The 14,380-nt window shown below is 40.2% G+C and overlaps 1 protein-coding gene across 1 annotated transcript in view; it reads left to right on the forward strand.

The window, feature by feature from the left end:
• The window catches only part of VEGFB (vascular endothelial growth factor B), a 41,218-nt gene that overhangs the window by 3,560 nt on the left and 23,278 nt on the right, over positions 1-14,380 (forward strand). Inside the window, exon 3 of the mRNA XM_063438576.1 lies at positions 13,661-13,700. Coding sequence (XP_063294646.1) covers positions 13,661-13,700 — 40 coding nt within the window. The remainder of the gene's footprint in view (positions 1-13,660; positions 13,701-14,380) is intronic.

A 14,380-nucleotide genomic window follows, 5' to 3' on the forward strand; every position in this document is an offset into this window, starting at 1 on the left:
GTTATAGAGTAATAAGATAATACCAGGAGGACAGTTATATAGTAACAAGATAAGATCAGGAGGACAGTTATATAGTAATAAGATAAGATCAGGAGGACAGTTATAGAGTAACAAGATAAGATCAGGAGGACAGTTATATAGTATTAAGATAATATCAGGAGGACAGTTATATAGTAATAAGATAAGATCAGGAGGACAGTTATATAGTAATAAGATAAGATCAGGAGGACAGTTATAGAGTAACAAGATAAGATCAGGAGGACAGTTATAGAGTAACAAGATAAGATCAGGAGGACAGTTATATAGTATTAAGATAATATCAGGAGGACAGTTATATAGTAATAAGATAAGATCAGGAGGACAGTTATATAGTAATAAGAGTAATAAGATCAGGAGGACAGTTATATAGTAATAAGAGTAATATGATCAGGAGGACTCTTATTACGATATAATTGTTCCCCCGATCTTATTACTCTTATTATAAGAGTAATAAGTTATATAGAAATAAATAAGAATAGGAGGACAGTTATAGAGTACCAAGATAAGATTGGGAGGACAGTTATATAGTAAGATAAGATCAAGGAGAACAGTTATATCGTAATAAGACTCTTATTACGATATAACTGTTCTCTCGATCTTATTACTCTTATTATAAGAGTAATAAGATCAGGATTGCAGTTATATAGTAATAAATAAGATTGGGAGGACAGTTATATAGTAATAAATAAGAATAGGAGGACAGTTATATAGTAATAAATAAGATCAGGAGGACAGTTATATAGTGATAAATAAGATCGGGATGTTTTTGGAGCAAGTAAAGGCTCTTTATATGAATTTAACCGCGAAAGTTAGAGGTGCTTACTTTGACTCTAGCGCATTCAAAATCCAAAATGGCACACAGCAACACAGCATGGATGCCCTTTGGCACCTCTGCTCTATGCCTTATCAATCGAACCATTAGCTTTTTTTATTCGAAAAAACATCGAAATTAGAGGCATAAAGATTGGCCATCGAGAACATACTATTACATTATATGCGGATAATGTTCTCATCTCGCTCTCTTCTCCAGGATTCTCGATATCAGCCCTTTTGGATGCAATAGATCTATTCTCCTCACTGTGTAATTATTTTAAATCTTTCTAAAACCCAAATATTGACATTTTATATGATAAACAGAGGAAGGATATAGGCGATAATTGGCCAATTTTATATATATATCAAAAATCTATAGGTTACTTAGGAATTAAGATCAGACCTAAAATACTGGTAACTATCACAATAAATTATGAAACCTTGTGGGGGGAACTTAATATATTATTGAATCAATGGAAGAGACTAGAAAAGTAATTGATGGGAAGGTTTGGGGTATTGAAATCATATGCACTCCCAAAACTTCTATAACAGTTTAGAGCTATACCACATCAAGTTTCAAATTCTATTCTGAAAAAAATCAGTCTTGCATTTTCAATCTTTGTCTGGGCATCCAAAAAACCTAGGATCCCAAGTACAATCCTTAAGAGAAGTACGTTACAGGATGGTTTGGGATATCCAGATATATACCGTTATCATGACTCATTCCAAATCTTGGCTGGTATAACATTGAAAAATATAGAATAGGAGTCTGTGAGCCATACTTATTACGTTGTTCCTCTCTCAATCTGTTAAAAAAATGCAGATTGAGAGCCATTTAATAAAGAGTATTGTGTAATCAGCACAAACAAATTAGGAAGAGATATAATTGTAATAACACTTTCACTAAACACACTCCTATCGAACTCTTATCTCTATATATCACAGATTTAAATGTAATACCATGAAAAGCAGTAGGTATTAATAGGCTCGGAGATATATATATATATATTTTTTTTAATTCTTTATTTTTGCGTGCATGAGAGATATAAATATGGTGCAACAAATGCATCACATGAGAGTATAACAGGTTACAATTGTAGTTGTTTGATGCATTCAGTCGGATTCAGCACAATTTTTTGTTACTGGTGTGTAATCCTAGGTATAGTGTGTGGTTTTGTAGGAGTGCAGATGAGTTAGTATTTCGCGGGTTTGTTACCTAGGTGTTGGGTTGTAGTGGATATCTGGGCCCAACTAAGCTGTTAACTCATTGAGTGAGGTTGTAGAGCGTTTCGGGGGCCTGGCTTGGTTCAGTGAGAGTTGTGTCGTCGGTTGGTGAGTCACATGAGTAGCCCTAGTGAGTGTTTCTATGCCCCGTGGGGATTTAGTGGGTCAGTGTCGGTGTAGACTACTCGTGAGGGGTGGCGGCCCTAACCGTGGGGCTGTCGGGGGGGGGGGGGTGTCGTCCGGAGCTGCGGATTCCATATGCTGGTATTGCGGTTGTGTGTCTGCGTCGGCCGTTACCGCTAGTATGTGCTAACTAGGTGCATTAAACTTTGTGGTTATAGTGCGTGGAGGGTAGGGAGAAAACATAATACATGAAGCCTTAAACATGGCAAAGTAGTGTCGCCGTTGAGCGGACAGGAGTGTCAGGGTACCTGTAGTCTCTACCTCTGATAAGAGGAGAGACTTAGACGTTTTCCCGGTCAGAAGGGCTGTTTCCTCCGTTCCTCGCGGTTCCTCCGGTCGGTTACACGCCGGCCGCGAGGGATCTACGCCTTTTTATGACGTGACGCTCAGTAGCCGACGTCATGACGCCAAGCCGGCTCGACCTGTCACTCAAACCCTGAACACGAACCAGGACTCGTTGGGGGCGTGATTACCTCCTAGAACCGGGGTATTTAATAGAGCTTGCCGCATTTGCTCATTGCCCTGTCGTGGTTCTAGCCAGTCTAGTCACTCAGTGCTCTTGTATGTCTATTGTCTCTTTGGTTCTGACCCGGCTTGTTTGTATCACTCTGCTTATCTCCGTTATCCTTTGACCCGGCTTGTCTCTCGCTTACCTGTCTTCTCGTTCCCTCGACCTCGGCTTGTCTCTGACCATTCTCTTCTTACTCCTTACGTTAAGTCCGGCCATTCTAAGGTCCGGTATACGTACCTACTACACTTTGTACTCTGCGTGTTGGATCCCTGTCCCGATCCTGACAAGGAGCAGGAGACTTCTCCCCCCCTGTCCGTCAGGTGGCTTGTGCATTGGTTCTCTGTCTTCTTGGCACAAATGTTTCTGAGGTCGCTGGGTTCTAGTCGTGGGTTGTGCCCCGGGCAGGCAGGTTCTGTAGGCCCAACTGTGTGAGAAGTTCAGAAGCCTCAGTCCCAGAGGTGAGTTTATGTGTTGCCCCCTGATGGGTGACAAGTAAGGAGCGTGGGTTTCCCCACCTGTATGGTATTCCCGCCGTGCGTTATAGGCTGGTGAGTTCAGTTAGCGATTTCCTCCATTGGAGAGTAGCCTTGGATAAGTCCTGGTAAAAGGTCAGTTGGGCTTCTTCAAAATCAAGCGGGGTTTTGCCCTTGAGCGCGCTCATGATGTACCCTTTATCTTGGGGTAGGACGCAGCGAATGATGACGTCTCCAGCTAGTGTTGCTGCTGCTCTGGGTGGGGTAGGCAGTCGGTAGATCCCTGCGAAGGTGAGCTTCTTCGTTACTGCCAAAGGGAGTAGAGATTGTGTGAGTCGCCTCACGTAGTGAGGTAGGTCGTCATTGCTAACCGAGGCCGGGATTCCTCTTATTTTGATATGGTTACGCCGGCTTTTGTCCTCCTGTACTGCTAGTTGGATTGCCATGTGCTGGTGGTCTTGTTGTAGTTGGTGGAGTGAGATTTGCAGTGTGGAGATTTCTCCCTGGATTGTTTTGACTTGTCCCTCTGTGTTGGTCACTTTTTCTGTGATCTGCTGCATGCTCATTTTGAGCGCTGGTAAGTCTGCTGCCAGCAGGCTTTGGATATCTTGCAGCATGGTCTGCATCTGCTGCAGATCCTGTTTGGTGGCTGGGTTTGCAGCTCCTAGCAGGGGTGTGGGTTTGAGGGTCATAGCCTGGGTGGGTTGCTGGGTTTTCTCTGTTTCCCCTGTTTCCCCTTGGGTGTTTTGGGCTGGAGGGGAATCTGCCTGTGGAAGGTCAGGGCCCTGTTCGGCCGCCATTTTGGCTGGGATGTGTTTTTGCAGCATTACCCCTATGTCTGGCTGTGCTGTACCTTGCTGTGGTTTTTGCGATCTGCGCCCCATCTCCTTGTGGATGTGATCGAGGTCCTGCAGTGGATCGTCGCTGTAGTCTCCCAGGCTTTCTCCGCCCCACAGGTACTCCAGGCCGCGGTAGTTTGGTGTGAGGTAGGCCTGGTTTTTGGATTTGGGCTTTGCCTGCCTCGGTGTGTACCGAAATGGCATCGGGTTGTGCAGGATGGTCTCCCCTATTGTGTGCCGGTAGTTTTTCGCCTGGATGGCGTGTGGTTTGGCAGATATGCCGCGGATTGTGTGCTGTTTGCACGGAGCTGCCTGTAATGGCGTCCGGCTCGTTTCGCCGCGAAGCTCCGCCCCCCTCGGAGATATATTTAACCTAGACCAAAATATGCTATTTCCTGATGTCTTAAGAATATTTAAATTACCTGTAAAATAATGATTTAATTATATTAGGATCAAGCATTTTTTTTCTTATTAAACTCTATATCTGACTCAAAAACATGGGATGATATTTTTGATATATCATCGCAAACAAATTTGGTTTAAAAATTGGCGAATATTCTTGCTAATTCAAAAATAATCGATAAACCTAAAGCTTTTAAAAAAAAGGGAAATTGATTAAAATTTGCCGTTTTCAACTCAGACTTGGCATCAAGCCTGGAATAGGACTAGAAAAGCAGTTAATTGCATTCATCTCCACAAACAGTTTTATACGTTGGCTCACAGATGGTATTCGGTTCCCACTCGTATAGCTAAGTTCTAAATAAACTCCAGTGATTTATGCTGGAGATGTCAACAAAAGATGGGAACACAATTCCATATTTGGTGGGAGTGTTCATACCTGGATAGGTTCAAAAGTAAAATATCAGAAATTATTACAGATATATTGGATTTTCCCGATATAATAACTCCTCAGACTTTTCTCTTGCATTTATACTTCCCAGTTACAGATAAATATACCATATTTCTCATAATAAATATACTACTGGCCTTTAAGATATGTTTAGCAAGATATTGGAGAACAAAAATTGTTCCATCATGGCCTGAGACTGAAACTCAAATTAAGTTCCAGGCATCCTCACAGAAATACTTTTATAATAGAGATGTTTCGACAAAAGCATTATTCAACAAGATTTGGTCAAAATGGTCTGCTATATAAATTAAATGTTAAACTTTATTCCCTGCAATAACTATACTTAGTAAAACTTTGAATACTCCAGAAACCTCCAAAAATATATTAGTTGGAGCACACCATGTTCAAAAATACCAATAAAAATAGACAATAAAATGAAATAACTTGACTGATAGGATTTATGTTATTCAATGAATGTATATTTGTTTTCTTTTTATTTTTTTCTACTCCCTACCTCTTCTCTGATACAGAATGAAAAATTTTATGATATACAAATTGTGTCGTAATATGTATCTGAGTAGAAAGACGATATTAAGAGAATGGAGAAAAGGGAGGGGGAAATTTAGTTTCATATAAATATTCACTCTTGATTATATATTTACATTTAACTATGTATCTGTATACGTATTATATATTGTTATCTATACAATTTCTACTTCTTTTTTTTTTAGACAAAAATGTTAACAAAGAGATATACGGTATATAAGAAAAGATCGGGAGGACAGATATATAGTAATAAGGACAGTTATATAGTAATAAGATAAGATCAGGAGGACAGTTATATCGTAATAAATAAGATCAGGAGGACAGTTATATAGTGATAAGGTTTTTTTTAAACATGTAGGGAGCTATTGTACAGTAAAGGTCCTAGGGGCACTTTTATGGACCAGAAGGAATATTTAGAAGTCCAGTTGTGGTAGAGTACTATGATGCTTTTGTTGCATTACATTGAAGATTATGGGTTACTGGCAGATGACAAACAAAGCAAAAGCAGACAGATGAAGTCATACAGTCATTACATGGAGTAATGGGGGCATTTATAATGGACAGTTATTTAGATTTATAAAATGGTTTTCTCAAAGTAGTAGGTGATCATCCTTAAGCCTGATAGTTTAATCCTATACGATAATGATCATATAAGAACCACTGTTTGTTATTTGTATTTGTATACTTGTATGTATATTTGTGATATGTTTAAAATACGAAATTTAAAAAAATCATAATAAAAAAAATAAAAACATTCAAAAATAAAAAGTAGTAGGTGGAATTATAGAACGTTTATTTCACAATAAATAGGGGAAAGCTGTTTACCTATCCATGATATAGAGTAGGGGTAGGAAATCGTCTGCACTACAGATGTTGTGGACTACATCTCCCTTGATCCTTTGCCAGCATTTTGGTTGTAAGAGCATCATGGGAGAAATAGTCCACAACATCGGGAGGGCAGAAGATTGACTACCTCTGACATATAGTAATAGGAGGAGTTATAGGAAGCAGGTTCGTAGAGCAATAGATGACATAGGAAGTAATAGGAGGTGTTTTGGAAAGCAATTATAGAGAGTAATTGAAGATATATACAAGTAAATGAATCGTTTTTGGGAACAGTTAAACACAGCAATAGAATATATAAAGGTGTTGACTGGAGGATTATCATGGATTTGTTGTAGATCATTAGAATGTTTGGGGAATAATATGAAGTGTTTGCTATATACTCATATAGCGCATTAGCAATACAGGGTGTGATTGGGAGCAATTACAAAGAGCAATATGAGTTAAAGGGGGTTATGGGAAGTGCCATATTAAACAGTATCAGGTAAAAGGAGTAAACATGAGGGGTTATAGAGATTTATTATACGATTAATATAGGAATATAGAATTAAGGGAAATGTAACAAGGAGTAGTAGTTATATGGAAGAATAAAAGTTATAGGCAGTAGTTATATAAAGAAATTAGAGGCTTTTTGAGCGATAAGAGACATTTTAGGAATATCTTATATGGTGCTCTGGGAGAAGCTATAGGTAGATGGTGCAATAAGGATTTGCTTATAAGGAAGCAAAAGGGATTAGTCTGATAGATCAGTAAGATAGAAGACATTACATAATATTGAGCTGCTATTTGAATCGACCAACAGAGACTGGAGGTAACCATAATATTTATATGAGGGCATAGGAAAACTAAATGGACCAGAAATTTGCAACAGTGATAAAACATTTTGAAAGAGCAAAACAGTAGATTTGGCTGTGGGCAATGGCTTGGCGACATTAATGATTTAGGCATCATTAGTCCCTTCTTTGGGTATTGCGAAATAACGTTTAGACACGGTCGGCTAACAGCTAGCTGGTTGTAAAAATAGCACAAGATCTGCTGATGAACTGCAGTAATGCATAATACACAAGGGAATCATTGAACCATTATATACGTTCTGTATATATTATAATGTCACATAAAACACCTGTCTCAAATGAAAAAATCAGTCAAATACATATCATGCTTTATCAAGCACAACACTAAAGTACTCAGATTTCGGTGAGCCTAATTGGTTATATACCCAAGAGATTCATATTTTAGTGTGTATTTTTTAGATCATGCAAAAGTTCTTCTACTTAAAGGGACACTACGGACTCCCCATGTTAGGTGCAAAGGATAGGTTAAGTTACATTTAGCAATGCTGTATGTTTTTTTGTAGTGCTTTTTTTTTTTTTTAAATAATCATTACTTTTGTTTCATACCGTCACATTTTCTGTCATTCCTAACGACCTGCAATATTACCCTTTTTGATTAAAAAATATCCTGCCCTATCAGTCATCCTTATCTTTCTGGATGCTGTAGTTCAACTCGAAGCTTTCTGCAGTAGAAAGCTGACCACTGACAACCAACAGAAACCCTTGCTGTGCCCGTAAGCTTATGTAAGCATCATGAGTGACCGCGTCAATTCACGGTTTGTTGATAGGTCAGTGCAGAAGATGCACAGCCCAGTGTTTTGCAGCAAATTAAGAATCTTCAAATGTATATTTTCATTATTATTCATTGTTATGTTTTTAATAGATTTATAGATTTTTGTATGTCACTGGCATTGAAAGACACGCATCAGTTAGTTATGGAGGCTCTGTCTGCCAGGCTCCACATGACTTTGTCCTTGGGCTTGGGGAGACGTGAGTTTAAGAAATAGGCTTCAGTGGAAGATCCCACGAGATCCCAGAATCCTTCATTAATAATTCGACACATGGGCAATGAAATGGCTGTTGTCATGAGCAGTCACTTGCAACAACTAATGGGAAATGGCAAGTTGTGGTGGTTGAACCACATCCAGTGCCACTGTTAGCCAAACACCTTAACCGTAACCAAAGATATGATATATTTTGATGGTGTTGGAATCTCAATGAAATTCCAACAAAGTCTTCATTAGCTTTTCAGAATACCTACCTTAATAAAAAAAATAAAACACAATAGTGCCATTTTAAACTTTTTAACTGTTACCTCTGGAATGCCTGCTGAGTTTTGTGATAAAACAGAATCCATCTATATACAACCATTTTTTACATTCCTGAAACCTCCTTGCTATCATAGGGACCTGGCTTTCTTCATCTGACACAGCCTCCCCCACTGTCCTCTCTTTTGGAGGTCTGGTTTTCAGCCATGCACCTAGACTTGGAGACAGAGGAGGATAAGGTGTATGCATCTTGCTCTCCTCTGCTTGTACATTTCAACAGAGGCCCCTTCTTTCATGTTTATTCTTTTCAACTTTCTCTCCTCTCCCTCTTTGCAAAGTAGCCATCTGTTGTCCGGTACGTTCATGCTCAAAATCAGTTATTTGCTTAGCTCCACCACTTACATTCAGGGCTGGATGTATGTCAGGTGAATGTAGGCACAGAATTCTAAGGTGCCCTCTGCCCCCTCCCCCAGTCAAAATAAAAGGCAGCTAAAGTAAATTTAATGAATTAATTAAATAAACTCAGTAGGGTCAGGAATACATGTTTGTATTGCTGTTAATAACACTATTTAGGTGGCCATCCACTACCTTAAAAAGCTGAAAATCTAACCTTGACATAGTGCATCTCTATGAGGAATGTAGAGCATGGACACGCTAAACATCAATGATTCACAGTGTGCAGCACTGACACAAGAAACACCTCTATGGTCTACCTGAATTACTGCTACTGGAGGTGTGCCCTTTTCTCTGAAAAGGCAGTGTTTACAGCAAAAAGCCTGCATGGACATACTATCCACACCAGAACAACTACATTAAGTTCTGGTGAGTATAATGTCCCTTTAACTGGTCATTGCAAGTATAAAAACATTTAAAAAAAATATAAAAACATGTATTCAAGTTGGAATCTATTAGTTTAGTGAGTGCATGCAGCTGTGTAAACACATGCAGGGTCAAACAGACGTGGTCAGGGTAAAGGGTGGTTTAAAGTTAGAAAGGTGTTAACTTTAGAGTGAATGGTGTCAATTTCAGAGTTAGATTACATAGAGTGTTTAAAGGATTTGAAGCTTGAGCTAGCTTACAGTTATCTTATAAAGGGTGTTTAGGATTTGATTTAGGGATAAATTTAGTATTGGTGTACATGGGGTGTTTCATTTTTAAGAGAAGTTAAACCTAGGATGAGAGTAAAGTGTTTATTTTTTTGGTTCAGGCTTTGAGTCCAAGTCTTCACGGAATAATCTTGATCTTTATATTGATCATATGATCCTCAAAGGGCACATGCAACGAAGTGCTGCCTTATGGTCTCAAAGGCAACATAGCCCCAGCAAAAGAAATCTGGCATATTTCAAGTGTAAAAACTGAAATGGGCAAGCCCTACTTTGGACCCTGTAACTTTCCCAAACCCCATAAAACCTGTACATGGGGGGTACTGTTGCAGTAAAAGCTAATGGTATTATGACTTTTACAGTTAAAATGCTGCGCAGAACTTGGAAAATAACCACATTTCTTAATTTCTCAAAATTGTTTTTTTTTTTTAGATTTTATTCATTTCAAATTATGTTTCATATATAAATATTTGATGTGAAATGGAAGCCTTATTTCTTTTGAACACAATTATATATAATGAGTGTCGGTGCACTTAAAGGAACACTACTTTTTTTTTTTTTCTTTTACACACTACTCTTAGGGTTGCCATCTAGTCGGTATTAATTTAAGACTGCCTGGCTGGTGCCGATATTGTAGTAATACTGGCAATACAAATGCCGGTATTTTTCTCAGTATAAACAGAGATTACTCTGAAATACCAGCACCGGCCAGTAGGGGTCGCTGTGTGTGTGGAGAGAAGCAGGGATAGGAAGTTATAGCATATACCTGCATCTCTCTACTCACTGATCCGCTGGGGAAGCAGCTACACAGCACAGAGAGTCCAGACTGCAGCTTCCAGCCTGCAGAGACAGCCTACAGCTCAGAGAAGTGAAGGATGGGGAAGAGGCTGCAGGGGACACTGTGAGACATGGGGACAATTGGAGACATGGGGACACAGACACTAGGGACACAATGTCCCCAAGTGTCTTAGTGTCCCCATGTCTCCCAGTCGGTGTCCCAGGTGTCTGTGTCCCCATATCTCCCACTGTCCCCCATGTCTCCCAGTGTCCCCAAGTGTCTCAGTGTCCCCATGTCTCTGTGTCCCCTAGTGAGATGGGGACACTGGGAGACATGGGTATACAGACACTAGGGGACACTGGGCAACATGGGAACACAGAGACATGGGGACACTGGGAGACATGGGGCACTGAGACACTGTGATACATAGGGGCACTGTGATACATAGTCTCAGTGTCCCCCAGTGCTCCCAAGTCTCCCAGTATCCCCAAGTGTCTCAGTGTCCCCATGTCTCACAGTGTCCCCTAGTAACATGGGGGCACTGGGAGATATGGGGACACAGACACTAGGGGACACTGGTTGACATAGGGACACTGGGAGACAGGAAGACACCGGGAGCAATCCATCTAAACAGCAGAATAAAACTGTAAGTAGTTTTTTGGTGATTTTACAGAATGTTCTCTTATGTCACTCCTTGTGATTTACATCATGTGATGTCATGCATACATAATTACTTATGCAATTATTTTTTTCCAAGAATGGTGGCAACCCTAACTACTCTTCACATAGTCTTGCTTAAAGGATCACTATAGTGTTTAGGAACCCCCTCCCCCCCGCAGTGTCCCCCTCCCTTGGCGCTAAAGGGGTTAAAACTCCTTCAGTTACTTACTTTAATCCAGCGCCGGGCTCCCTCAGCGCTGGAGACCTCTCCTCCCCCGCCGACGTCAGCTCCCGAGTGGTGCAGAATGCGCATGCGTGGCAAGAGCAGTGCGCGCATTCAAACAGTCCATAGGAAAGCATTGAGATGCTTTCCTATGGACGGTTTGAATGCACGCACTGCTCTTGCTGCACGTTAATTTTGCATCCAGCATTGCAAAAGCGCCCCTAGCTGCTGTCAGGAAGACAGCCACTAGAGGCTGGATTAACCCTGCAATGTAAACATAGCAGTTTCTCTGAAACTGCTGTGTTTACATCTGAAGGCTTAAAACCTGGGGGACCTGGCACCCAGACCACTTAATTGAGCTGAAGTGGTCTGGGTGACTATAGTGCCCCTTTAAGTATGGAAACTTAATAGGGATATATGGAAACAAAACTTGTGTGGACTAGCTGAAATAAAATTAGTTAAGGTAATGCTGACTTTGGTCTCTCTAACACTGTGGCATGTTCCCTTTCTTCTACACTCACTACATCCACCTTTTCTCTGTCTCAAACTGTATACCAGGAGCTTCTGCCTGCTAGTAAGATGATAAGGAGACAAGTGGACATGTGAGTGCTAGGGGACAGTCCTTAGAAAGCATGGAGCGAGTGCATCCTTAGACGCCTTTATGCCAAGCTCAGGATGCTGTTGGCCAGCATGCATGATTGGCAGGCAGCATGACATGCATTCATGCCAGGCTAACCTTCCAATTCTTTGGGCAGACATGCCACCCTTTTGGGCATGTTCATCCCTTTCAGGAGATCTGGTTACATGATCCGTGTCAGTGGCCAACCTTTTACACCGCCCTTTGTCTTCCTGCTTCACTGGACACTGCTGTTGGGAGGTTTGGATTTACTTGAAAGATGAAAGCATGCATTAGAGAGACATTAGCATATTTTAAGAGAATCTTAGTTTTCTTATAGCTCCTATGAGTTTCCCTCCTGCAACATCTCCACCTGATACATAACGCTTGAGAGGTAGGACTGTTTTAGTGTTTTTGGTCGATAAGATTCTATACTTAGGCCCCTCATAATTGTTAGCACCAGGCCCACTGGGCTCTTAATCTGGCTCCGCATGTCAGTGAAACGCAGTCAGAGAAATTAGTAAAAAGAGGAGAAAGACGGCTACAAAGATAGACAATTCCTAGTATTTTCGATTACAGTGAACTACCGTCACATGAAATTATAAAAAAAAGCATTATATGGAGAGCACTACAGAATATGTTGGTGCTAAGTCACATGGTGCTCTGGGAAAGGTTGAAACGAGTGGGTCAAATAAGCGCTGTGTTGGGAACTATAAGGAGGGTGTTATATAGAACTTTAGGTGATGTTACAAAGATGGAGTTTTAAGGAATCATGGATTCTATGGTGCCGTAGCAAATTAAATCAGGATTCTATGAACCTTAATGGAGTGTTATATGGAGGGAAATGGTTTTAAGCAGATGGTTATATGGATTTAAAACTGAAGTGATTTAAACTATGCGCTCGGGGTTGCTAAAGTTCAAGGCTGACGTTTAAAATAAGAATACTACCTGTTGGTGACCCCTGGAATGGGTTAGAAGAGGAGGAGGGGAGATTTTATGGAGCTGTGGGAAAAGTTTAAAGGGGAAGGCAGTATTGATCTGTTTGGGAAATAGATATGGAGCTGTGTGAACGGATCATGTAGGGCAGCATATATGACATTGTCCGGGAGACTGACCGCTGAAAACAACATGTAATATTGAGCTCTGGTGGTGGTATGGGAAAGGCTGAAAGGGACATGTAATATTATTGCACTATGTGGAAGGAGCATGTAATACTGAATGATGTGGGTGATTAGATGATACCATGAGAAAGGATAAAGTATTGTGTAATATAGAGGTGCTGTGTACATGGTGCTATGGGAAATCCTAAAGGCGCTTATAATATAGCAACATACAGCTGGTTATATGGAACCATAGGAGAGACTGAAAAGAATAATACAGAATAATATTGTACTGGGTTTAATAAATCACTGCAGAAGGAGATTTAAGAAAAGCTCGTTATCAGTAAATGATCTAGAACAGTATTAGTAAACACATTAGAGTGACAGAAAGAGCGATGTAGTCAGTGGCTTGCAGTAACGCACATTGTATTAGAACGTGAGTTTGCTGTGGTAACATGGGTTTTTGCAGACAGTCTGGCTGCTTTGCTAAGATTATATCTGTAATAGGGGAAAAGTCCTGAGCTGCTTGTAGAGGAAAGGGTAGCAGAGGGAGGGAATACAAAAGTCAGGAACAGAGGGGGAAGGGGGGCGTAGAAGGGACAGTGGGGATGGAAGCCTATATATATTTTAAGAGAGGAAAAGGAAATTAAGAATTCTGGGGTACGCTATGTACTGTATGCATTGCAATTTTTACACCATTAATAATTAGAATCATTTTATTTCTCTCTCTCTCTCTCTCTCTCTCTCTCTCTCTGCAGGTTTCCGGGTCACAAAGTCAGCTGACACACAAATCAGAAGGTATAATTGAGACCATTATCCAGAGAGACGGTTATTTATCACTGTAACACATACATCTGTCACTAGAATATATACAATGAGCTGTCATCATAGCATTCGCACCCAGCTCGGTCCTCAATAACTGTTTCCTGTTAACATTTGTAATTGTTTGTTATTTGCTGTTATATCTCTACATTAAATCTGTAAAGAACTCGTGAATATGTTAGCGTAATATAAATGCCGAATAATACCACAAGAGAGGGCACCAGAAAAATAAAATACTTTAAAAATTCCTAAATATTACAATAATGCACAATACTTAGGCAGCTTCACACATAAGAAATGTCTCCAAATTCTAATAACATAAAATATACAAATACAAGTGTCAGCTCTTAGTAGATAATCCGCTGATTACTGAACCAGGGGATTATCTACTAAGCACTGACACTTATGTTTGTATTTGCTATATAAATGCCAATAATAATAATAATACATCATCTATTACCATGCCACTAGCAAGCATGGCCTTTCATAGACTGGGTGTAGGACAGGATGAACAGCGTACAGCGCTGCGGAATTTGTTGGCAAATTGTTAAATGATAATAACAGAAGCTGTCAATTTGATGACGGGGGTTTAAAGTGACAGGCAGTATGTGGATGGGTGATGCGAGAGAGAAAGTATGGGGGAGGGGGTTTAGATG

This window comes from Pelobates fuscus, chromosome 12, assembly GCF_036172605.1.
Source record: "Pelobates fuscus isolate aPelFus1 chromosome 12, aPelFus1.pri, whole genome shotgun sequence".
NCBI lineage: Eukaryota > Metazoa > Chordata > Amphibia > Anura > Pelobatidae > Pelobates > Pelobates fuscus.